Below are 25,219 nucleotides of genomic sequence, written 5' to 3' on the forward strand. Positions count from 1 at the left end.
TTGCAATAATGGGCCTAAGGCTTTGGAGGCAGAAAAGGTGGGGATAAATGACTATAAGGATGCTTAAATACCCCTTAAATCCTGAAACATAGGGTTTCTTTCGGACTTGAGTATGCGTACATATGTGTTTGTCGAGCGTACTCGGGCACACCCTAGTACGCTTAGTGTACTCACATGTACGCTTAATGTACCACTCCTCCCAAAATTACGATCTTGCCACTTGGGATACTTGCGACTACTTCCTTCCAAATCAAGGACCAAAATGACATACTTTAGAACCAAGGGATGAATTTGAAAATACATGAAAACCAGGGTGTTACAACTCTCCCCCACTTAAATTAGATTTCATCCTCGAAATCATTCCTTACCAATCTCGGCTCGCCCAACATCCTGAGGGACACACCCACAACCTTGCACATACAACGACCTTCCTAAGGCGCCCAAACCCAGTAGAAAAATTCCAACCCGAAGAAGGCGAATCCATAATCCCATGTAGCAAACCCAACCTACTTTATCTAAAATCTGAAATCTCGAAGGGGTCTGACTCCCCGACAGACCACCCATACTGAACCCATTGCTAGGTCCACTTCACTTATCCATCGAACTATCTACTCGAATCCCGCTCACCTGCGATTCCTACTAGAAAACAGAATCGCAGGCCAACTGTTGCTACCGAAAACCCTCCACTCGACCCAAATGGATTAGATATTCCTTCGAGAGAAGTCCCCTCCTGATGATAACAATTTCATGAACACAAAGAGATACAAGATATAGGTTTCCTTAACTGACAGACCAATACGATGCTACTATAATCCTGAGGCCTCATCACTTGTCCGACCTTCACACAGATAGGACCATCCCAGAGCACAAACACATAAACTAAATCCTAACCCCTCCAGCTAATGCCTTGACATACATATTTCTTAACCCACATCTCTTTGAATACAGGCCTTGCACGGATACACTCGCAATTCCCAATGGGAGTTTCCACTAGAAGCCCACTCGAAAAAGGCGACTCATAATATCTTCCAGTAGACCCTTCCCTAAAACTGGTGAGCATCCAATAATAAATGTACCCCCGGTCCCTGACTGGAAACACTACCAGAACATACAAAAAAGACCCTCAAAACATATCGACTGCGAATTTCACCCAAAGCCAACCATATGATGAACCAAAACCTTAATAACCCTTGACTCTCTCTGATATACCATTACCAACCACCACTTCGACGAGTAAAGATGATCAAACCAAAAAAAAATTATGCTACATTCAACCCCTTATCAGTTCAGGTGTACCTCCACCCGGGCATCGACTCGAGACATCCATAAAGAACTTTATGACTTGCGACTTCCCAACCAATTCCAATCTTGAAAACCCAAACCCTAGCAACAACTTGTGAACAACCGGAGTTACAAAGCAAAGCATACACCCCACAAAGACTTCCTGATACCCTGACTGATACTCCTTACAACCTTTAGTGCTTCCCTTATCCAAGCCACTTGATTTGCGACTCGCCCGACTCCTATTAGTGCATCAATACCGAAAGTATCACAAGCAGATGAAATGAGCCATCATGTTCACTAGGCCCACAGACTATGACTGGAATATCTCTGCCAGGTCCTCAACATAGGTCTGGATTGCCTCCGAGCCCACAACATGAGTCTCAAATGCCCTCCATTGCCCTCAGCCCATGTTTGGAATGCTCCTGATATCACACCGACCTTGTCGTCATCGCATCATTCCCGCCAGCGCTCCGGGCCTAAAGATACTTACCTTATTCAACTGCCTTGAAGGGACCTAATCTACTCCCTCACATCCACAGTTGAGCACATCATGCTGCTACCAAAATAAAACATTATGAAAACATGGTCACACACGACCCGAGATTAGGATAACGGTTGCACTCTTGGTCCAACTCGAAAGTTATAACTTAAAAGGACCATGCACATAATTCGAACCAACGGCTCCAATTCTATCTTGCCTAGCTCACATGAAAAACCACCATGAACATCCTTAGGGAACCCATAATCTCTTCGTAAGAGAGAAGAAATACTAGAAGACTTCCATGGTGATCCCGAAGGTTACCAAAACCTGAGTCTTCTATCAACCAAGTTTCCCACTCCTCCATTGAGGGTAAACATTCCTAATGACCAAAGGAACATAGAACATACTGGACTTGATAACAGATTGGCCCGACCACTAAATTTCAGCTGACATAATTAAACTTTCAAGAGAACCTTCGCTGAATGATGAACCCCGTGACCAGTTGTCAAGGACACATTCACACTTACTCCAGAGAATCAAAACTCGCATGTAACTGTACATAACCGCTTCTAGAAAAGATCCACAGATAAATATCTACCCAACTAATCCGAAGACAACAATCCAAAACAACAAACTCGAAAATCCCTCAGTGGCTAAAATACTCAACCCGAAAGTCCCAGTTCTCCCCCACTTAGGGCTTGAACTACCACTTGCTGGTGAAAAACCAAATCATAACTCAACCAGCTTAAGCAAGTACTACTCTTCCTAACTTTGGAAATTACGAGCCTGCTCACTCCTTTTCCAAACTCGGAAAAACTAAAAGGGCATAACCCTTACCACATATAATGACATTCCATTCTATTAATCAACCATCCCACTTCCAGCTGCAAAACCCAACCGATCATAATTGTCGTCCCCTTCTTGAGTCTCACGACTCGAATAGTCGGCCTCGAGCAAAATCTCTGAGGCCTCAAACCAAAGCTCACTAGGTCTGTACCAAACAACCCAGATCAATACGCCACTGTGGCTCAGAACACTAACCAGTTCCATCTGCATACCTAAGAAACCACGACCAAAAGATTGATAGGAATAGACACACTATCGCGAATCATGCTATCCAACCATGCTATCTTCCCCTGACCTGCCCTTAGAATCCCCGAAACCTTCCTTGATTCGAGTATGAATCATGTGCTTCCAGTAGTACGAGCCCAATACTACCTTCCACGCCTATCCATACTTTCCTCAAGAATCATCTTGGTTCCTCTAAGTCTTAGTCATAAAATATTCTTGAAACCTGCTCCTCAGTGAAACAACCACACAAAAAAATCTCTAGGCTATCCTAGGACTCACTCATACCCCATCTACCATCAGTTGCTGAAGGACCCCTGCCAACGCCAACTAACCACTGCACGAATACAATTACATGCAACCAAGCTGAAATAATCCTTCGAATAAAGGGCTCAACCCTACAACGGTTGGACTCAAACAATAGTTGCGTAATAGGTTCGAGTACTTCATTCTAAGATTAGTTAACCTTCATAGAATGTAATTTTGGTTGTATTCATTTGATGGTTAACTCTCATCAACATGGGTCCCACAAAGCACAAAGCAAGCAACATTCGACCAGAGAAGCCGAATGGCACTAAAACACAATAAAATCAGACAGATCCTCATACGAAATCCTTGATCTCTGAATCCCCTCACCACGGGTGCACCTTTTCCCTACTCTCACTCTACCCAGAGAAGTTGATCATTCCTCGCGCTGACCCGCTATACACTGCACCCACTCATGAAACTTCCACCAACCCTACAGCACTCTTGTATGCTAGCCATACATAACATTGGATCCTATAAACAGTAGAATATATGATCCTACCCTATGCCCTTTATTAAACAAGAGCAAAAATAAGGCCAAACCAAACATTCTATTGCTATAGAATCTTAATTATGCACAACTATGATGCATACACTAAGCAACTATAGTAATGATGTCAATTTTATATAAGGAAGAACCCTAGGCTATCAGGCATCGTATAATCAGGAAATTTTATCATGTAATTACTGAAGATCCCTATCCTATCACTAGAATGTTGTTATAACATATCACAATATCAAAGAACAGTGTAGTAATTTGGGCTCAACTTACTAGCTCCGGCTGATCGTACACATCGCATCCTCCTTGGTTATTTTGAAAAATATTTTGAAAGTCATTTGTAAAATCTTTTCCCTTAGTTTGAGACTGGATTCACACAAGTGTTCCTCCAATTCACTCAAACCAAGGGTCTGATGCCAACTTGAAACATCCCAAAAATTTCAGCAAATTAAAACTTTTCAAAACAACCCATTTATTAACAAAAGTATTTACAAAAACATTTTCTCCAAAACAAGATTTAAAATCAGAGTCTCCCAAGATCCAATCTGTTGTAAAACCAAGGATGTGTAAGGTCACACCTTCACCTTGCCACGAAGCATCTAAAGAACCTGCAACCATAAAAAAAACTATAAGAACAAAGCTTAGTGAGTTCCCCCAAACATAAACAAATAACATCATGTACTGGGTCCATATCATAAAGACTGGATTACCCCTGAGCCCACAGTATGAGTCTACCTTGCCTATCGGGCCCACAACTCATATCTGGACTACTCTTGAGCCCACAACATAAGTCTGGCTTGCCCCCAAAGCCCACAACTTATGTCTAGATCGCTCCTAATCTAACCAGTCAACAGACTGGAATACCAATGTTCAGCCCTCAGTACGAGTCTGGCATACCAACCGGTCCTCTGCTTGTATCTAGAATGCTACTGAGCCCTTAGTATGAGTCTGGCATGCCATACCCGACCTTTAGCTCATATCTGGATTGCTCCAATATCCTCAAGCCCTCAGTACGAGTCTGACATACCAACCGGGTCCTCAGCTCGTAATTGGAATGCACCTAAGCCCTCAGTATGATTCTGGCATGCCCTACCCGGCACTCAGATCATATCTGGAATGCTCCAGGGTTTGTTGGCTACAACACAAAGCAGTACAACCTCAACTCAAGACAATATGCCTGACAACTAACAAACATGTACAGTCAATCGTGCAGACAGAGTCACATGTAGTCCTACAGATCTACTAGACTAGCATATCAAGACTAGCATGCATATCTATTTCATACTCAACATATCTACAATATCAGGTTATCAAACCAATGGCTCGGCCTTAGTGCCTTTGACCCGAAAGTATAATGAGGAAAACTTACCTCTCACTGTTGAATCATATAGATGATCCCTGGCTGCTGGTTGACAGATTCCTAAACTGCCAATAACAAGACAACACCCATCAGCAGTTGATCCCACGAATAATCTATGGCTGCAAATTCGCTAAAATCCACGCGCTATCAGATACCAAAATGACAACTCATCAACATCTAGCCACTGACTCACACTATGAGTCCAAAATTAGGTAAAAGACCTTTTTACCCTTTGTTAAGTATTTTAGTGTTGCGTCTTGGGCCTTTTGGTTTTGTAATCGGGTTGGGCTTTTCCATCCGTAGTTATCTAGAATAGTTTCCTTTTATCTAGATAAGTTGTTAGGTTTTTAATATAAATATATGCATGCATGTATGCGTATAATAGAGAATAGTCGATTACGTTGATTCTTGTAACCCTATAATACCTCTACAGATTGAAGTTCTTTATCGAGCTCTTCTGGGGTATCTTTGCATTAATCATTCGACATATTCAGTGCAATACTTGTGTTCTTCATTACGTTCTTATTTATATTTTGCTTAGAATCATACGATCCTGATAGAACTTTGTTCTAACAATTGGTATCAAAGCAGGAGATTGTGTGATCAATACACTTTACTTCTGTATTCACAAATCTTTAGGGTTTCCGCTTTTATCGAAGCCGTCGTCTTCTTAACGACGACTACTCAGTTTTTGATAAAACCCTAATCTCAAGTTTACAGGTAAGATTCTAGCAGCTCACCATGTCTCACGACGATACGCATACAAACCCAATTAACATCTCAAACAGCATCGGATCTACAACTAGAGTTCCCATACTCTACACTCAAGACTACGAAGTATGGGCTCATCACTTTGAAGATTACGTGGTTGGATCTGAAGATAATGGCTATCTCATCTGGGAAGCTATCATTCTTGGACCATTTGTGCATTCAAAAACAAACACGATCGTTAAGACACAGAAGGATTACAACAAGTTGGTGACAGATGTTCAGAAGATGCCACAAGATGAGAAGGACAAGATCTTGTGTAATGTTAAAGCCATGTGAATGATAAGATTCTCCTTACAATCTGACACTTTTCGGCTTGTAGGCTCATGCACAACTGCTAAGGAGATCTGGGATAGGTTGAAGGAACTTTACTCAACTGATGAAGATCTGGAACACTCCATTCAAACTCTGTTGCTGTCAGAATTTGGAGTTTTTGAACAGAAACCTGAAGAGAAGCTCATTCAGACCTTTGATCGGTTCAATCATCTCTTAAGTAAGATGATCAAGCATGGAATTGAGAGGAAGCTGATCGAGCAGAAAGTTACATTCATGAACGGGCTCAGACCAGAATGGATGGCTGTGGTTTCCACTGTGAAGGCGCATGAACAGTTCAAATCCTACTCACTAGCGAAACTAGTTGGGATACTAAAGTCACATGAAAGTGTTGTAACTAAGGAGGTGAAAGTGGTCTCTGGCATGGGATCGCTGGCTCTTGTCTCTAAAGGAAAAAGTGTTGTTGAAGAAGAAGAAGAGTCAGACATGTCAGAATGTGATCTTACAAGTGAGGAGTATGCTTTAATGATAACAAATCCAAAGAAATTCGCAAGAAGAAAATTTCCCACCAATAAGAACCGAAATTGGCAGGGAAGTTATAGTTCTGAAAAAACAAAAGATGAACTGAAAGTCTCTTCTCAAAAGGTGGAAGAGAAAAAGGAAAACAAGCTTGTAGGAGACTCTGGATACAACTGCAACTATTGTCACAGCAAGAACCACTTTGCCAAAGATTGCATGTTAAGAAAGATGGCTGAGAAGAGAGAGGGTGAAGATGATGAAGCGTATTACATGCGTAAACTAGAAGAAGTCAAGAAGAAAAAGGCTTCCAATAGCTCGATGAATGCACTAATTGTACAAGAAAATGCAGGGGAAGATGAGTTCGGTGGTGTAGAAGTCTGGTCAACAGACTCTGAAGACGAAGAGGTTAGAAGACCCACTCATGGAAAGGCGCTTGTGGCAAAGAATGAAGGTTCTGGTGGAAAATGCTTTATCATCACTAATGGTCCATCAACCGAAAGTGCAGACACAGAACCGAACCTGACAGAAAACAAGTGTTTTGCAGCCAATTCGGTGAGTGAGAAGATCAACGACTATGATCGATTGATCAAAAAGGTACATTCTATCTTTGAATCTCTTAAAATTCTCAAAACTGAATATCTAGAAGAATTAAATGAACTAAACTCTAAATTTTCCAACCTAAGTAGTAGCCTCATGCAAACCCGCTTAGAAAACTCTAACCTAACTGACCAACTCGGCAGGGTGTCTTCAAAAAGTGAGGAGAGGAGGATCTGGATTGAGCAGAAGGAAGCAGAGTTAGTTAGGGCTAAGGATGAGAGTATTTATTTGCAAAGAGACAATTTAAAATTCTGAAAACAAATAAATGTTTTCTGTTTAATTGCTAAGCGTCTTTATACTAATATTGCTCAATTACATCTAAATTGTGAAATTGGAAAGAAAATACATAAAATGATTTTGCCCTTCCTTGAATTTAAGGAAGATGAGGTTATAGCAGAGTGTGAATCAAAAGTATCCTCTGAAGAAACATCCATGTTGTATAGGCTAGGTTTAGATAAGATAGAAACTTTCATCGATTCTAAGGAACATAAAAGTATGTTAAAAGATATCTTAGATGAAAATGACAGGTTAAAGATTAAAACCGAAACTATACGAACATTCGATGAGTCAAATGCCAAAATTGTTAAAGATAATAAAATAAACTTAGATAATTCATCTGAATTTGATGCGGAGAGTGAAATGAGTGAAATCTCAGTAGAGGACGTTGTTGATTGTTCTAAGTTTGTGAAAAATGAAACCCAGAGCGAAAAACCTCTTATTTCAGAAAATTCGGTTGAGTTTTCTCGTCTGTCAAAGGAACAGAAACCGAAACTCAAAGAAAAAGCCTTGGTCTATCAAAAGGTACAGACCGTGCCCAATCAGGTTTATGCTGTGACTGGAGTCACTCAAAGACAAACAGCAGAATTAAGGATAATAATTGACGAGGATAACGCTGAGGGATGTGAAGACTATTTCTCGTCTGCTCCCATTGATAATGCAGATGAAACCGTGGGATTGTCTGAGAAAACCACATGGAGAGTCAAAGGACGATACATACCAGAACCCATCAATAAACCTTCCAGTTTCGATATTCCCAGCACAAGCGGAACTAAAGATGTTCCTGAAGAACCGTTAGTTGAACCTAATGCTCCAATCGAGAGGAAAGAACCGAAAGGTCCACTCAAGAGACAGGAAGCACCGGAAGTTCAAACTAAGGAAAGTACCGAAACCAAAATGGAAGATAAGACAACTGCAACTTAGAAGGAGAAATCAAAGGCCAGCTTCAATGTTCACAAATCTTAGAAGGAGCTAGCTGAACAGAAGAGACTCAGAAATCAAAGATATGCCTCGAATCTGAATGAACGGAAAAGGCATTGGAATTCTCAAAATCCTAACTATGAGCCTTCTAGGAAAGAATCCATGGATAAAGGAAAGGAAAAGTCAAAGAAAAATTTCAGTCCAAATTCCTATTATTCTAAATCCCAAAACCGAAAGTCAAGTCTCGGTCCTAAACCCAGATTCGGCTCTCGATCCAGATTCGGTCCTAAAACCAGTTTCGGTCCCAATTCTAGACATGGATCCTCCAGATCCCAAGATAAAACAAATTCCTTAAAGGACATCAAAGGAAAAGGAAAGCTGTTATCAAACTCTGAGAATGAAAATAAGAGATCCTCCACTAAACCTAGGAATTCAATGAAAAACACTAAACCATCTAAAGAAACACCAAAAGATACATTAAGATTTAAAGAAGATAAAACAAAAATCAAGGTGTTTACCATCAAAAGAAAAGATCAAACGACTTGTTAAACGAACTTATTTAGTTGATGCTTCTATTGTTATTCCTTTCTCTGTGAAAAACTCACCAGGACCCAAGAAACATTGGGTTCCTAAATCTGCTTAAATTTTGCAGGTAATCAGTGACGAGCAGTTTGACGACGAATGGTATATAGACAGTGGCTGCTCGCGTCACATGACAGGGAGAAAGGAGGAATTAAGGGAATTTCAGTCTCTAAAGGATGGTGGATCGGTGAATTTTGGAAACAATTCCTATGGAACAATCAAAGGATATGGAATGATAACTAATGGAGACTTCTCCATCAGAAAGGTGGCTTATGTAGAGGGATTGCAGCACAACCTCATCAGTGTATCACAATTAGTTGTGGGCACAGGCTTGAAGGTATCATTTGATGATGAAGGATCTGAGATAATAGAAAAACAAACCAAGAAAGTTCTGCTGAAATCTACACGACAAGGAGAAATGTATCCTCTGAATCTTAATCCTATTCGGGGGACACCAGCTATCTGTCTGCTATCAAAGGCAAACACTAATGAAAGTTGGCTTTGGCATTGACGTCTATCTCACCTAAACTTCAAAGATATCAACAAATTAGTGATTGGTGATCACGTTCGAGGTCTTCCTCTTCTCAAGTTTGAAAAGGAGCATTTGTGTGCAGCATGTGAGATAGGTAAGCAGAGCAGAAAAAGCCACCCTACACGCATTAATACTAAGATAGTGGAAGCACTTGAATTGTTACATATCGACTTGTGTGGACCTTCTGCTATAGAGAGTATCGGTGGAAGTAAGTATATTCTGGTTATTATAGATGATTTTTCACGCTTCACGTGGGTTTTCTTTCTTAAACAGAAATCAGATGCAACTACCAAGCTGAAGATGTTCATCAAGCAAGTGGAAGTTCAATTAAAGAAGACAGTGAGAAACATCAGAAGTGACAATGGGTTAGAATTCAAAAACAAGGATTTTGAAGACTTTCTAGCTGATAAGGGGATAACACACAATTTTCCGGCCACTTATACACCACAGCAAAACGGGATTGTTGAAAGACGAAACCGATCATTGTGTGAAGCAGCAAGAACCATGCTCAGTTATGCCTCTCTACCTCTATACTTTTGAGTTGATGCCATTGCCGCTACCTGTTAGACTCAGAATCGGTCCCTGCTCAACAAGAGATTCTCGATAACTCCTTATGAGATCTTAAACAATCGGAAACCAAACGTCAAGTTTTTCCACATTTTCGGTTCCAGGTGCTTTATCTTTAATTCTAAAGAAAACCGAAATAATTTTGATGTTAAAGCCGATGAGGGGATCTTTCTGGGTTAATCTCTGTCATCAAAAGCATACCGGGTGCTGAACAAGCGTTCTAAAAGAATAGAAGAAACTTATTATGTCACCTTTGATGACAATTACATGAAGAAAGTTCAAAGAACAGAAGACGCTTCAGGAGACATCTTTCCGGAATCTGGACAGGTCTCGGTTCCAATATCCAACCTCTTTGATGAATACATTCGGTTATTTGATGAACCAGAAAAGGCAATACATTCGGAGACAACAGCAGCAGAAAACAAAGTAGATAATCTGAAGAAAGTCATAGACGAAGCTGTCAAATCAATGGAAAACAAAACACCTATTCCTAAACCATCACCTAGTACCTCAAACACCAATTCAACGTTCCTATTGAGGGGGAGAATCCCAATTCCGCCCCAATATCTACGCGTTCAACTGATACTCAAACAACTGAACCGAAATCAACAGGTGATAGTCCAATCGAGGGGGAGATACCCACTTCCGATTCTGCTGAAAACAAAGACTTCACTTCGCCAGTCGAAGGGGAGAAGGAGAAAACAAGTGACAGTTCTACTGATGAAGGTGAAAGGGATCAGTCAGAAGTTGAAGTTGAAGTTGAAGCAGAACTAAATCCAGAATATGATCCACTCTATCCTCCGCTAACAAAATGGACAAAAGACCATCCCAAAGAGCAAATTATTGGTGAATCCTCCGAAAGTGTTCTTACTAGATCTCAGCAGAAGGCGAAACAAACAGCATTATTCTCTAAAGTGGAATTTTGTATGTTTAATTCGTTTATCTCCAAAATAGAGCCGAAAACCATAAATGTTTCACTTGATCATTCTGATTGGGTTCAAGCAATGCAGGATGAGCTCAATGAATTCGAACGAAACAGATTTTGGAGATTGATTCCTACACCGAAAGATGCCTCTGTTGTTGGCTTGAAATGGGTGTTTAGGAATAAGTTGGACAAAGAAGGGAATGTCATTCATAACAAGGCTCGGTTGGTTGTAAAAGGCTATTGTCAAGAAGAAGGGATTGATTATGAAGAAACTTTTGCTCCTGTGGCAAGGTTAGAGTCTGTTCGAATTTTTCTAGCATATTCCGCTCACAAGAACTTCGAAGTTTTCCAAATGGATGTCAAATGTGCATTTTTGAATGGAGAATCAGAAGAAACTGTCTATGTTGAGCAACCACCTGGTTTTGTGAATGAAAAGTACCCGGATCATTGCTATGTGTTGGATAAAGCTGTCTATGGGCTAAAGCAAGCACCAAGAGCCTGGTATGAAACACTTACTCGCTTTCTAAAAATGTCAAAGTTTAAACAAGGTTCGGTTGACCCAACCTTCTTTCGAAAGAAGGAAGGCGAACATTTGATGATTGTTCAGATTTATGTCGATGATATCATCTTCGTTTCCACGAATCCTAGCTTAACCGCTGAATTCAGAACGTTGATGGAGACTAAATTTGAAATGAGCACAATGGGTCCAATTAACTTTTTCCTCGGTTTAAATATTAGACAGGGGCCAGAAGGTATCTTTATAAACCAGGAAGCATACACCAAAAATCTGCTGACTAAATTTGGAATGAAGGGTGATTCAAAAGTAAAGGTTCCTATGGCATTCGGCACCAAGCTAACTCCATCCCTGGAGAAACCGGCTGTGGACATAACTCTTTATCAACAAATGATAGGATCCCTTATGTATCTAACAGCTAGTAGACCAGATATCATGTTTTCTATTTGTTATTGTGCCAGGTTTCAAGCTAATCCAAGAGAACCCCACATGCTTGCTGTGAAGAATATTTTTCGATATCTGAAGAAGACTTCATCTCTCGGTCTCTGGTATCCTGCAAGATCTGGATTCTTCATACAAGACTTTTCAGATGCTGATCTTGGAGGATGTGGACTGGACAGGAAAAGCACTACTGGAGGATGTCAATTCCTTGACGGAAAACTTGTCAGTTGGCAATCAAAGAAACAAACCTATGTTTCTTTATCCACAGCAGAAGCAGAATACATTGCTGCCGCATCATGTACTTCTCAGGTTGTTTGGATTCAAAGTCAGTTAAGAGATTATGGGCTGAGTATGAAAAAGATCCCTCTCTATTGTGACTCTGAAAATGCAATCAGGATTTGTCATAATCCAGTGCAACATTCGAAAACCAAGCACATTGCACTCAGGTATCATTTCATCAAGGATCATGTAGAAGACGGGAACGTAGAAGTACATTTTGTTCGTTCTGCTGATCAGCTGGCAGACATTTTTACTAAAGCCTTACCAGAAACAACCTTCAATAAAATCTTACAAGGTTTGGGTATGATGGAAGGAGAGTCGGTACCGAATCCTCAAATCTCTCTTTAAAATTAAGAAAACCAAAATAGACAGACCGCTCGGTCTATCTCTGCTCTAGATTTTTGGGGAACCGACATGGACAGACCGCTCTGTCTATTTCGGCTCTGTAATTCTCCGGAACAGAGGAAAACTGCATGATCAATCTATTTTGCTTCTCTCGTTAATAAGATAAGGTTTCGGTTGTATATTTTGTAAGTCTTTCTGTTTTTATTCTTTTTCAGAAAAATTTCAAAAATCCAAAAATATTTTGTCTTTCTGTTTTTTTATTCTTTTTCAGAAAAAAATTTCAAAAATCCAAAAATATTTTGTCTTTCTGTTTTTTATTCTTTTTCAGAAAAAATTTCAAAAATCCAAAAATATTTTATCTTTTATTTGTTTCAATTGCTTGTTTGTTCTGTTTGGTGTATGTCATTAACAGGTAAACACAAGTATAATCGTCGAGAGATCTAAAGCAGGTATGTTTCAACTTTCACACAACCTAGTTAAGGGTCCCTAGAAGCATGATGTTGTATGTTGTCTTAAGCCTCTATGATCTTGAGTAAGCCTTAATGATTCGATCGATACCCATCGTTTCTTCCAAATCAGGCTATTTTACCTCACTCGGTCTAGAGCTACCTTACTCTTCTCATATGAGTTAAGAGTTTCTCTGCTTTGTCACGCTTATCTAGCAGAAGGTACATTCGGTTCCTAAACCACCTCCTCATATTCTCCATCTACCTTCAGTTCACTAACGTAACCCTTGAGACTCTCGGTCTTTACCACTGAGGTTTATGGTTACACAACATCTGTGTTTATGATCTTGGATACGATTACCATGTTCTAAGTGAAACCCAAAATCCGACACCAAAAATGAATTGACGGTGAGTGATATACTCAAGCATTTACTGGTTACCTAAGGAAATCTCTTTTTATTTTGTGTGATCTTTTATGAAATTGTCTACAGCCAAGACATTTCTTCCCAAAGAGGTCCAGTTTATTTTCTTTTGAGATTTCTGCTTCCTATAAGTCATTAAATAAATCCCACCTACCTGTTCAATAGATCACATCGGTCTCACAGGTACCTCTACCAACAATCGGTTTTATGTTAAAACTCGATGTTCGGTTGGAGGACAGCCACCCAATACCTATGATCAAAAGAAGCCTTTCAATGTTTATTAAAATACAATTGATCGTATTTTTCGGGAAACCACACAAGCACTTCAAGTCTCTCTTGACTTTGAAGGAAGTGATTCTTGCCCGGAATCCTCTGCTTTCTGTCTTCTACAAAGACATCACTCACGTCAAATACACACTTGCTTTATTTCTTTATCTTTCACACTCTTATGCACGAAAATTAATATTTTCCAACATTCTTATTGCTGTTTGGTATAAGTTTTGGTTATCGGTTGCAACCAAACAAGGGGATATATGGAATTTCAAACGGTATGAAGATAAGATTTCGGTGCGCACATTTCAAAACCCACGCGTACTAACGTTTTCCTGGGATTAACCACACTGTCAAATCGCGCTTTTTCAGGCGATGCTTTAGCAACCTCATCATCACGTTTTTCTCTCTCCAGGCAACGGTATAAATAGGGGAGATCGTTTCATTTGTCATTTACCAATCACGAATTATCTCACTCCTCCACGTTCACATTATTCATCTTCTTCTTCGTTTATCAATGGCGACTTCATCTTCTGCACATGATCAAACTGCAACATACTCCTTGCTTGCAATCAAACCCAACCAAAACATGATTATCGAAATGACTCCATTCCTATATGACTCTTATATGCGACATGTTGTGGAATGTCTAAAGTATTCCCCCCTGTTGTTGGCCCTAACCCAGGTTGAAGCGGTTCCAATGTCGCTGCTATCTCAAGTCTACTCATCGGCAACTTATGACAAGAATAAAGATCGCATCTACTTCACAATTCATGACAAGAAATCCTCGATCTCTAAGGCGAAGTTTTGTTCCATTCCGGGGCTTGCAGTTGATTCTTTGATCATCTCGCCTGATTTCGTCACTACAACACAACTATTCACGATGATGTATGAGATGGGATACACAGATGTGCTTACAACGATTGCAAAGGTCAAGAAATCGTGTTTACCATCGCAATGGAATGGGTTGCTGACATTGCTAATCAAGGGTTTGGCGGAAAGATGTGGCGGTTCAGACACAACAACCAAAGGTTTTCTTACCATTCTTTATGGTGTATACAACGGGATCAACCTAGATTATGGCACTATAATCTGGTCCCAAGTAGTGCAGAGTTTAAACACAACGACCCGTCATTCAGAGATCTCTTGTGGTCGTTTCTGGACCCTGATTACAAAGAAGGCCATGGATTCTTTGGAGATACCTGTCATGAAGGATGCTATTCTTGCCTCTATTGCCTCATTCCATACAAAGAAGATCATCATATCCGATCCAAGTAAGTTTCATCAGTATGGATTGATTCCGGAATCCATGTACAGGTGTGTTTCGGCACAAAGCAATGTGATGGCCGAATACCATAAACGCTCTCCTCTTGGTCCAAGGGTTCTGTCTGAAGAACAACAAGCCGCACTGGATGCCTTGGATCAGCCTGCTAACAGAGGCAAATGGGTAATAAAGAAAGAGAAAGAAGAAACTAAGGAGGGTAAGCCAAAATCTTCAAAGCGAAAGTCTGGTGAAGGGGATTCTTCTCAATCAAAACCGAAGAAGATAAAGAAGATGGCTAACAGATGCAAGGGGAACTTTTCTCCTGGATCTGATACGGTTGAAGATCAAGACGCAGAAGCCGAGAATCCTCAGGTTTCAACCAGAGAGCCCACACGCCGAAGATCTCCAACCCAACCTACATCTCCTAAAAGTACCAAAATCCCAACTCCACCAACCTCTCCCAAAACTACTAAAATTCCCACTCCACCTACATCACCAAAACAGAAAGCTCCACTTTCTGCTCCCACCGATATACCACCCATTCTTACCGAACCAACTTCTCTACCCCCTTCAACCATCATTACCTTTGTTCCTGTCTCAACTATACCTCTCTCAACTCCTCTCACAACCGAATCCATCACTACCACCATTCCTAAAATCCCAGTGGAAGTCAATATATCTGATACAGGGGCTACTAATGTGATTGATACTCCTGTTATCAACATACCACCATCCCCAACCCCATCCTCTACCTCTGGTGCTACTCTCAGTGGAGATGATGAGGACTATGACTCGCTGTATTACAGTCCTTATAGAATTCCAACAGATAATGATCCTGATGCTCCTGTCACCAGTCAACATATACAGGACATCAATGAAAAGTTGGATCGACTGCTTGCTGATAGCAAAGCTTATGGCAGTGTTGTTTTAAAAGCCTTCTTGGAGACTGCCATTCAGCAATACACCGATGCTATTGAGAAATCCACAAAAGCGGTTGATAAGTCATCCACTTCTTATTCAAAGGCCACAAAGGAGGTTACTGAGGTTGTTCACACAACTCAGCTTTTCCTTGATTCTCTAAAAGCTCATACTGACACAAATGCGGCCAAATATCAAGCTTCGGTGGACTCCTTCTCTAAAACTCTTCAGGATGAAACCACAAAATTTGAAGCCCTTCGTACTGATCTCAAAACAGAATCCACATCTTTTCTCCAATCTCTGGATTCTCGTTTTGCTTTTCTTTCTGCAGAAAGTACGTTGAAGGAGGACCTGATAAAACACCAAGCTACAATTGATCTCCAAAAAGTTCAACTGGCCCAGGCAGAAAAAGAGATCTCTCTGTTAAAGACTCAAAGGGCAGTTTATCAAATTTGTGCTGGTGATGTGAAGAATATCTTGACTACTCTTCTTAAAGCTCATGATCCCTTCTTGACCTTAACCATCCGGAAGCATCTCCAGTCCAAACTCCTTCCTGCAATTACAATTCTCAGTGAGATGAAGGGCGTCTCGGAGAAGGTCTTTCTTCCGAAACAAGGGGGAGAAGAGAGTGCAGATCTAAAAGAAAAAACAGAACTGAAGGATAATTTAGCTTCGGTTTCTGGAAAGCAAGTTCAAGCCGATAGTGATAGTGATACTGAAGAGACTATCGCTGGAGCCATTAAAAGAAAGAAGAGGGACAAAGAGCTTGATGAAACGATGAAGGTGGCACAAGAGGCAAAGAATAAGGAAGAGGAGGATGTCTTGCAATGCAAGAAGACTCTGTTTCTAGAATGGGACAGAGATACACTCATCAATCAGGCGATTGAGTTTCCTTCTATGTACTGGTTGTTAACCGATTGCTTCGTTTGATTGTGACAATTCAAAGGACTCGCAGTTCGACATGCCAATCACAAGAAAAGCATTTACCTTTCATTGTTTCGATGTCACTGCTGAGGTTCCTCATCCGAATCCGAAGGTTGACAGAGAGTTAGTAGATTTTTATTTGAAGAATGGTCAACCACAGTACTTGACTTGGAGTGCACAGAAAATTAAAAAAGTCAAGGTACTGAAACCGTCACCTGCTGGGAGGTTTGTGAATGTAAACTTCAAGATCAACCGTGGTACAGCGAATACGGAATACTTTATTTCTCTGGCAGATCTTCCCAACCTTAATCCACATGATTGGATTCTGCTATACAACATTCTGCTCTCAAATCAAAGGGAGTATGAGCCGATTCTAAGACATCTAAAAAGAATGTTGGCCTCCTATGTTTATGAGCTTGCCACTATGGATCAGGAGATAGCAAAGGTGATGAACAAGAAACTGTCTGTCAAGCCAACGTCTAAGCCCGGTGATGTGGATCAGATGAAGTTGGGGCAGATTGATTCAACAAATTTGACTGTCATGTTCACAAAGGGTGAGAGGCACAAGTTTTTTTTGCTTTGGTTGACAAGCATCTGTTTTCAACAGACTGTCTGGAGCATATAATCAATATCATTCATCGATGCATGGAGAACCTAGCAGCGGATAAAAAGAACTTCACAGATATGCTTCGGTGGTACATAACGTTTAGACATCACATTCTGGCCATTATACCGAGGATATTTGAAACCGTGAAAAAGCCCTCTGTTGTGAAAAGAGGATGAAGTTTCTGCTCCAAGGACGCAAAGGGGGAGATTGTTAAGTATTTTAGTGTTGCGTCTTGGGCCTTTTGGTTTTGTAATCGGGTTGGGCTTGTCCATCCGTAGTTATCTAGAATAGTTTCCTTTTATCTAGATAAGTTGTTAGGGTTTTAATATAAATATATGCATGCATGTATGCGTATAATAGAGAATAGTCGATTACGTTGATTCTTGTAACCCTATAATACCTCTACAGATTGAAGTTCTTTATCGAGCTCTTCTGGGGTATCTTTGCATTAATCATTCGACATATTCAGTGCAATACTTGTGTTCTTCATTACGTTCTTATTTATATTTTGCTTAGAATCATACGATCCTGATAGAACTTTGTTCCAACACCCTTCCACAAGCTTGGCCCAAAGCCAAGGCCGAAACTAGATGACTGAAGGCCCAAAATCAAAAAAAAAAAAAAAAAAAAAAAAAAAAAAAAAAAAAAACTCTAAGGCCCAATTCCTTTTGTGGGCCTTTACCCAAGAAGATCCAACAAGAAAAAAGCCAAAACCATAAAATCTAGATGGCCCAACATGGCCCAAGAGAATCCGAGCCCAAAATCAAAGCCCAAAACGAACATGCCCAATATTGTCGTGTGCGCATCGAGGTGGTTCATTAGGTACGTGGAGCGTACACCTCCCTATGAGGGGCGTAACCTCGCAAAACCCATTTTCTTCATAAGTGCTTAATGGATTCCGCACTTAAGCTCACACTTCAGATCCACGGTCCAGAGGCATACTAAGGTCATAAAGTCTCCAACTTTATGACCTTACACGTCCATAAAGCTCTTAATATGAGGCCTTAATCCATTAAGACCCTTATACGAAAAGCATGAGACACTTCTAGCCATTACCACATTTTTATGACCAAGGACCCCTCCAAGGGTCATAAAGGACGACTCAAAACATCCAAAACATGCCATGATCAAGATGGAGCATTTGGGACCAAAAAGAAGCATAAAAGACCCAAACATGAGATCTATCAAATGAACCATAAAGGTATGAACTTTATACCTTTGGATAATGGAGAAAAGAGCCAAACCTCCAAATCTAATCCTTGCCTCAAGCTTCTAATCTTCTTGATACATCTTTCCTTCCATTTAAACACCAAAAACACACTTAGGGCTTTAAATCACACTTAAGGGGGGTTAGTGTTTTTCAAGAATGGCTCTAAGACTTTGGAGGCAGAAAAGGTGGGGATAAATGACCATAAGGATGCTTAAATACCCCTCAAACCATAAAACTTAGGGTTTCTTTCGGACTTGAGTATGCCCAGCGTACATATGTGTACTCACATGTACGCTTAGCGTACCACTCCTTCTCCCAAAATTACAATCTTGCCACTAGGGCTACTTGCGACTACTTCCTTCCAAAACAAGGACCAAAATCACATACTTTAGAACCAAGGGATGAATTTGAAAATACTTTAAAACTGGGGAGTTACATGAGATATCACAACTGATACCCGAAATTAGTAACCTAGCTCCTAGTAGAAGTACCGCAAGAAAATGGGGTTCATAATGAAAACATTCAACAATAGATTCTAATGCATAATTAATACTCCCAACAAACATTTACTGTCCACATGATCCAAAGCCATTGGTCACTGAGTCACCCGACTCCTAGTCAATGCACTAACACCTGAACATGCCAATAAGACTACTGATTCGAGACTTAAGAGTCTCAATCAAATGATTATTGGTTCCCACCCATATGAATCATACAAACGTTGGTTCATGATACATCATGACACTTTTTAACCACTATAACGATAGTCTCACGGTACTACACCGATCTTGCTGTCATTCCATCACTAGCCAGAAGACTCACGACCAATATCGTAGGGGCCTAAAAATACACAACCATCAACCCACCGACCTGCAAGAACCCAATCAACATCCCTCTCAATACTAACCAAACACCACAAGAGCCATAGTATTATATAATGCACAATTCCTTTCGCAGAACAGGTTGCTACCAATGCAAAATCAGACGAACACATGGTCACACACAATCAGATAATGAGATAGGTTTTACTCTTGTTCTAACTCAAAGGTTATAACCTAAAAAGAACCATGTCTATAATTAGAACCAAGTGCTCTTTTGCTATCTTTTTCAGTCCACATACACCCCTCCCGACAATATCTAATGAACTAACAACAATACACAACCTCAAGAGAACCCAAAACCAACCCTAGATCTACTGCATTCCCTTTTCCTCACAACCTTACCCAAAGGGTGAAGTACCAGTAGATCTAACGAAATGACAAACCTCAAAAACATCCTCATAAATGTATGAAACAAGGTCCTACCCCTTGACTGGAACTGAAAAAATTCCACCAACACGTAACTAGCTCGAATAAAACTTCCAAAGCTATCTAGAAATGTTGCTAAAACCCTAGTCAGATCAATTCAAATAGCAACCATGTCGACACGACATGCCAAAATTGGATTTTTCACGATTCCAAAGTCGAACCTGAAAAAGGAAACAATACCACTCCGACGTTCGAACTCCCAATAACCAAGGACAGCTGGCAAACCCGGGCCTACTATGTACAACACTTCCAAAACAAACAATTGATGGTACCCATTACCATAAACCAAAAGGTACAATGTACAGATTTTGAAGATAGTTTGCTGCATCCCTTGAACTTCCACTGATACAGATCAAAACTTAAAAAAACCCTCATCACTTGACGATGAACAAAATGGCCCACAATCAAGAAGGCATTGACAAAAAATCCACTGATCTAATACCCAACTGAACAAAGCCCATGTGGAACGACACATACCAAACTCCAAAGTTGATTGACATGTCATAAACTACTCATCCTAGACTATAGATAGCAGTCTATACAACGAGCTAACAAATCCCTCAACAACTGATACTCAACCTGAGCAACCCAAACTCCTTATGACCTAAACATCGGCGACCCCGAAAGAACCACAAGATACAACGAGATACTTATCCAAAAACTTCCTACCGTGAAGATAAATTATGAATTTCGAAGCACATACATATGATGGTAACCTACCCTGCACCCCATTTTCACCAAATCTTGAACCAAAATCTCGCATACCCAAACCACAGATACCTGTGACCTATTATGCCAAAACCATAACCCGAACATATTGATCATCCTATAAGCAGAATACCTAGTTCACCCCCACTTAGGGTTCAAACTACCACCAATTGGCATTGCAACAGACAAAATCTCAAACCGGCTCAACCAGATACGCTGCATCCCAGACCCTTGGAATGTATAATACAACACAAGATGATCTTCCAGATAAAAACCAAGAAAACTCAAAGAGATTTTGAATCTCATATGGAGACCTCAGAAACTCCCCAATCATAATTGCCTCTAACATCAAGAATCCCATGCATATGCATAAGCAATAGTCCTGACAGTCCATTCATAACACCAATTCACTATCTAGAAACAAATGGACTACCACACACCTTACCTATAAATCCCCAACCATAAATTCATCCCAATAATCATTCATAAATACAAGAGGAATCATTCTCATAGTCGGTATACATAAGAGACAACAGAAGTTTTTCATTACCGATTCACTTCCCTGATTCTTAAAACAATCAACTAGTACCTGACCTAACTATATTCGAAGAAAGCAGACCCTGACCTCGTCTCAAGTCAACCATACCACAAGTATCTTCTTAAGCATTCCCACACTGCCATACTTGTCGCCAAAGAAAACCCCAATTATCTAGACTCATGTTGGGTCTACACCCTAACTCTAGAAAGTCGATGTTTGCTCTCTCTTTCCTACGAATGCAGAAAGCTGGAAGTACATAACCCACATCAAAGATAGTGACATCCCAATCCATCTACCAATCCTTCAGCCTCCGGCTGCAATCCTCGAGCCGATTGTCATAATCACTTCCTTCTTAACTCCCCCAACTCGACTGGCACTACCCCGCGTAAGGCGCTCAATACCTCAAAATCAACTAACTCACCTAGGTCTACACCTTTCAAAACCAAACTGACATGGCCAATAAGCCCCAACAATTCACCAAACTCATCCTTAGTCTAAACAACCATAACCGATAAATGAATAAGGATGGAATCACTTTGCTGTGAATCATGGTGCCAAACCATACATTCTACCCTCAACCAGCTCCTTAGAATCTCCAAAATTTCCCCCAATTCGAGTACATATCCTATACTTTCAGTAGTATGGGCCCAATACTACCTTACACACCTATCCATACTTTCCTCAAGGATCTATCTGGATCCTTTAAGTAACTACTCATGTCCACTACTGTCCGATCCAATCACATATATCCGCTCTCAAATGAATATACATCGTTAAACAGTGCACCAATTCCTCTAAGGCACTTCCTAGGCCCTCCTAGGATTCAGTTGTTGAAGACCCCCTACTAATATCAACTAACTACTTCATGAATACAATTACATGCATCAAAACTTAAATAGTCTTTTGAATAAAAGACCCAACCCTACAATGGTTAGACTCAAACTAGAGTTGTGCAATAGGGCCAAATCAATCATTCTAGAAGTATTTAACGTTTGCCGCGTGTAACTTAACATATTCATTTAATAGTTAGCTCATAATAATATGGGTCCCACAAAGCACAAAGCAAACAGCATTCGGGCAGTAACATTCTATAGGACACAAAACATAAAAAGTCATCCTCTAACTGACTTGCTTCTGTGATGGCAGAAACTTCTACCAACACTGCTAATCTTCCTAGATTCTCCTTCTAGTATCTCTCTTTCAAAAATGCCCACACAATCACATTTTGAAACTCTTCCTAGGATTTCCTAGGGTTCCCTTCACCCCACTCTCTACCATCAACTGTAGAAGATACTCCCTCTATTACCTTCTAACTACCTTACGAATACAATTACATGCTACAAGCACTAGATAATTCTTCGACTGTAAGGTCTCACCTACAACAGTTGGACTCAAACAAGAGTTGTGAAATAGACTTAAACCTAACCATATAAAATTGTCTAATCCGCGCAACATGTGACCTAGTGTATTCGCTTAATAGTTATCCGATATTATTGGATGTCCTGAAAAGCACAAAGCAAAAAACATTTGAGCATCGAGTAATCTAACCAGTGCCTCACTTAATCAGGCCATTCTATCCAATAAGTTGAAATCCATACTAGCATGCAGTTATAAAAGCTCAACCAACAGGCATATAAAGGCATCTCGCATAACATATTCATTTAATAGTTAGGTCACATCAATATGGGTCCCATAAAGCAAAAAGCAAGCAACATTCGGGCAGTAACATTCTATAGGCCACAAAACATAAAAAGGTACCTCTAACTAACTTGATTACGATGTTAGGAACTTCTACCAACACTGTTAATCTTCATAGATTCTCCTTCTAGGATCTCTCTTTCAAAAATGCTCACACAATCACATTCTAACACTCTTCCTAAGCTTTCCTAGGGTTCCCTTCACCCCACTCTCCGCTATCAGCTGTAGAAGATACTCCCTTTAATACCTTCAAACTACCATAAAAATACAATTACATGCTACATGCACTAGATAATTCTTTGACTCTAAGGTCTCACACTACAGTGGTTGGACTAAAATATTGTGCAATAGAGTTAAACCTAACCTTCAAAAGTTATCTAATCCCTGCAACATGTAACTTGACATATTCGCTTAATAGTTAGCCAGTATTATTGGATGTCCCTAAAAGCACAAAGCAAGCAACATTCATGCATTGAGTAATCTAACCAGCGCCTCACTTAATCAGGCCATTCTATCCAACAATCTGAAATCCATACTAGCATGCAGTTCTAAAAGCTCATCCAATAGGAATATAAAGGCATCTTCCATAGCATTCTATCATGAAACCCTGAGCAGATCCTTATCCCTAATCTAGCATGCAGCTCTCATACACTCATACCAGAACGATAAGCATAACACATGTATGGGTATTTTGGGAAATACTTACTTTAGCTCTACTAATTACATACATCACACCCCCTTTTCTTAAAAACCCTATTTGGAAAACACATTTTCTTTTAAAAGATTTTATTAACACCTCAGTTTGAGTTCATATACACCCAAGATTGTGCCCAAATCCCTCAAACCAAGGCTCTGATACCAACTTGTAACGTCCCAAAAATACCGAGTAAAAATTTCATTTTAAATAAATCAAAACCATTAATTCATTAATCCAAAAGACGAAAAGAGTCAAAGTATTCTCAAAACATCAAAGTAAAATAATAAACAGTCAAAGCGGAATAAATCTCCAGAGGATGCAGTGCGATCAAGTCGATCCCTTCCTTTTGAAACAAAAGTACCTAAAATCATTTTAAACATAAACCGTAAACACAAAGCTTATTGAGTTACACAAAATACTGCATACCATACATACATATCAACAAAAGGCTACAACGGGTCTATTTCATCCCCGAGTCCCATCTGACTCAATCGATATTTTCCAATCAACGGGCATATTTCACCCCTGGGTCTATTTCAGCCCTGAGTCCCTTCTAAATCGATTGATTTTTTTTTCAACCGAAAGGGTCTATTTCACCCTACGTACATATAGAATACAAACATACATGCATACAACAAGAGTCACAATGACAGAAAACACATACGACACCTAGTGTCCTACAATATAATAAGAAGACTCACCTTAATCCGAAGATAACCAAATCTCACACTCATTTATGCTACAAAAGCTCCTCACACTTAACATATCCAAACAACCATAATTAACAATTAAGGTGATAACCCATAATCAAACTTCCATTTCATACTCTCTCTCTCTCTCTCTCTCTATCTATCTATCTATCTTTCTCTCTTTCTCTCACTCTAGGGTAAAAGATCATTTTACCCTTCCAAGGCTAAAGCCCAACCAACTTGACCTAATGCTCACAAATCACCAATAACACCTTTTGATCGTATGTCATGCGTAATCTAGATCTACGCCATGCATGGAGCTTTCCCATAGAAAACGAGGCAAGGTCACGCTATGAACTATGTAATCCTAGGTTACGCCATCCGTAACCAAGCAGTTGCCAAAATCCAATTTTAAGTGCTTAATACATTAATACATTTCACTCAAAGCTTAGGTCAGGTTCCTAATAGCTCCATAATGGATAAAGTTTCTAACTTTATCCATTATGATGGTCTAAACAACCAAGATCTAGCCTTTAAGTCTCAAAGGGACCAAAAATGCATCTTTCTTAACTTAATTCATTAAGTCCAAGTCTCCAACCTTCAGATCTGAATCAATATGACGTTTAGATGGATAAAGTTTCCAACTTTATCCATAAAAAGGTCACAAACTTTCAAGATCTAAAGTTTATGCACTAAAATGACTAAAAAGTGGAAAATATGACAAATGACTAGATCTATGAAAACAATTAGCAGGTTAGAAGCTTTTTACTCATAATGGTCTAGGAATGATTCAATCTTTCTGAATCTATACTTGAAATCTTCTTCTATACACTTTGCCACCACCTTGCTCTTCAAGATTCAACCTTCCAATGGAGAAATAAGCTCATAAATGATGCCAATGCTAAAAAACAAGTGAGAGGAGGCTAGGGTTTCTCAAGGAATGATCTTAGGTGATGGAGGTTGGTAATGAGAAGGTTTCCTATA

The 25,219-nt window shown here is 40.0% G+C and overlaps 1 protein-coding gene across 1 annotated transcript; it reads left to right on the top strand.

Moving 5' to 3' along the window:
• The first annotated feature begins 10,300 nt into the window (after positions 1-10,300).
• LOC145095627 (uncharacterized) lies at positions 10,301-12,953 on the top strand. Its single transcript, XM_079033473.1, has 5 exons — positions 10,301-10,538; positions 10,646-10,879; positions 10,988-11,141; positions 11,250-11,459; positions 12,950-12,953. The coding sequence occupies exons 1-5, from the start codon at positions 10,301-10,303 to the stop codon at positions 12,951-12,953; spliced, it is 840 nt and encodes a 279-aa protein (XP_078889599.1).
• The last annotated feature ends 12,266 nt before the right edge of the window (positions 12,954-25,219 follow it).

The sequence above is a fragment of the Lactuca serriola genome, chromosome 3, assembly GCF_051521515.1.
Source record: "Lactuca serriola cultivar US96UC23 chromosome 3, Lser_US96UC23_V15, whole genome shotgun sequence".
Lineage (NCBI taxonomy): Eukaryota > Viridiplantae > Streptophyta > Magnoliopsida > Asterales > Asteraceae > Lactuca > Lactuca serriola.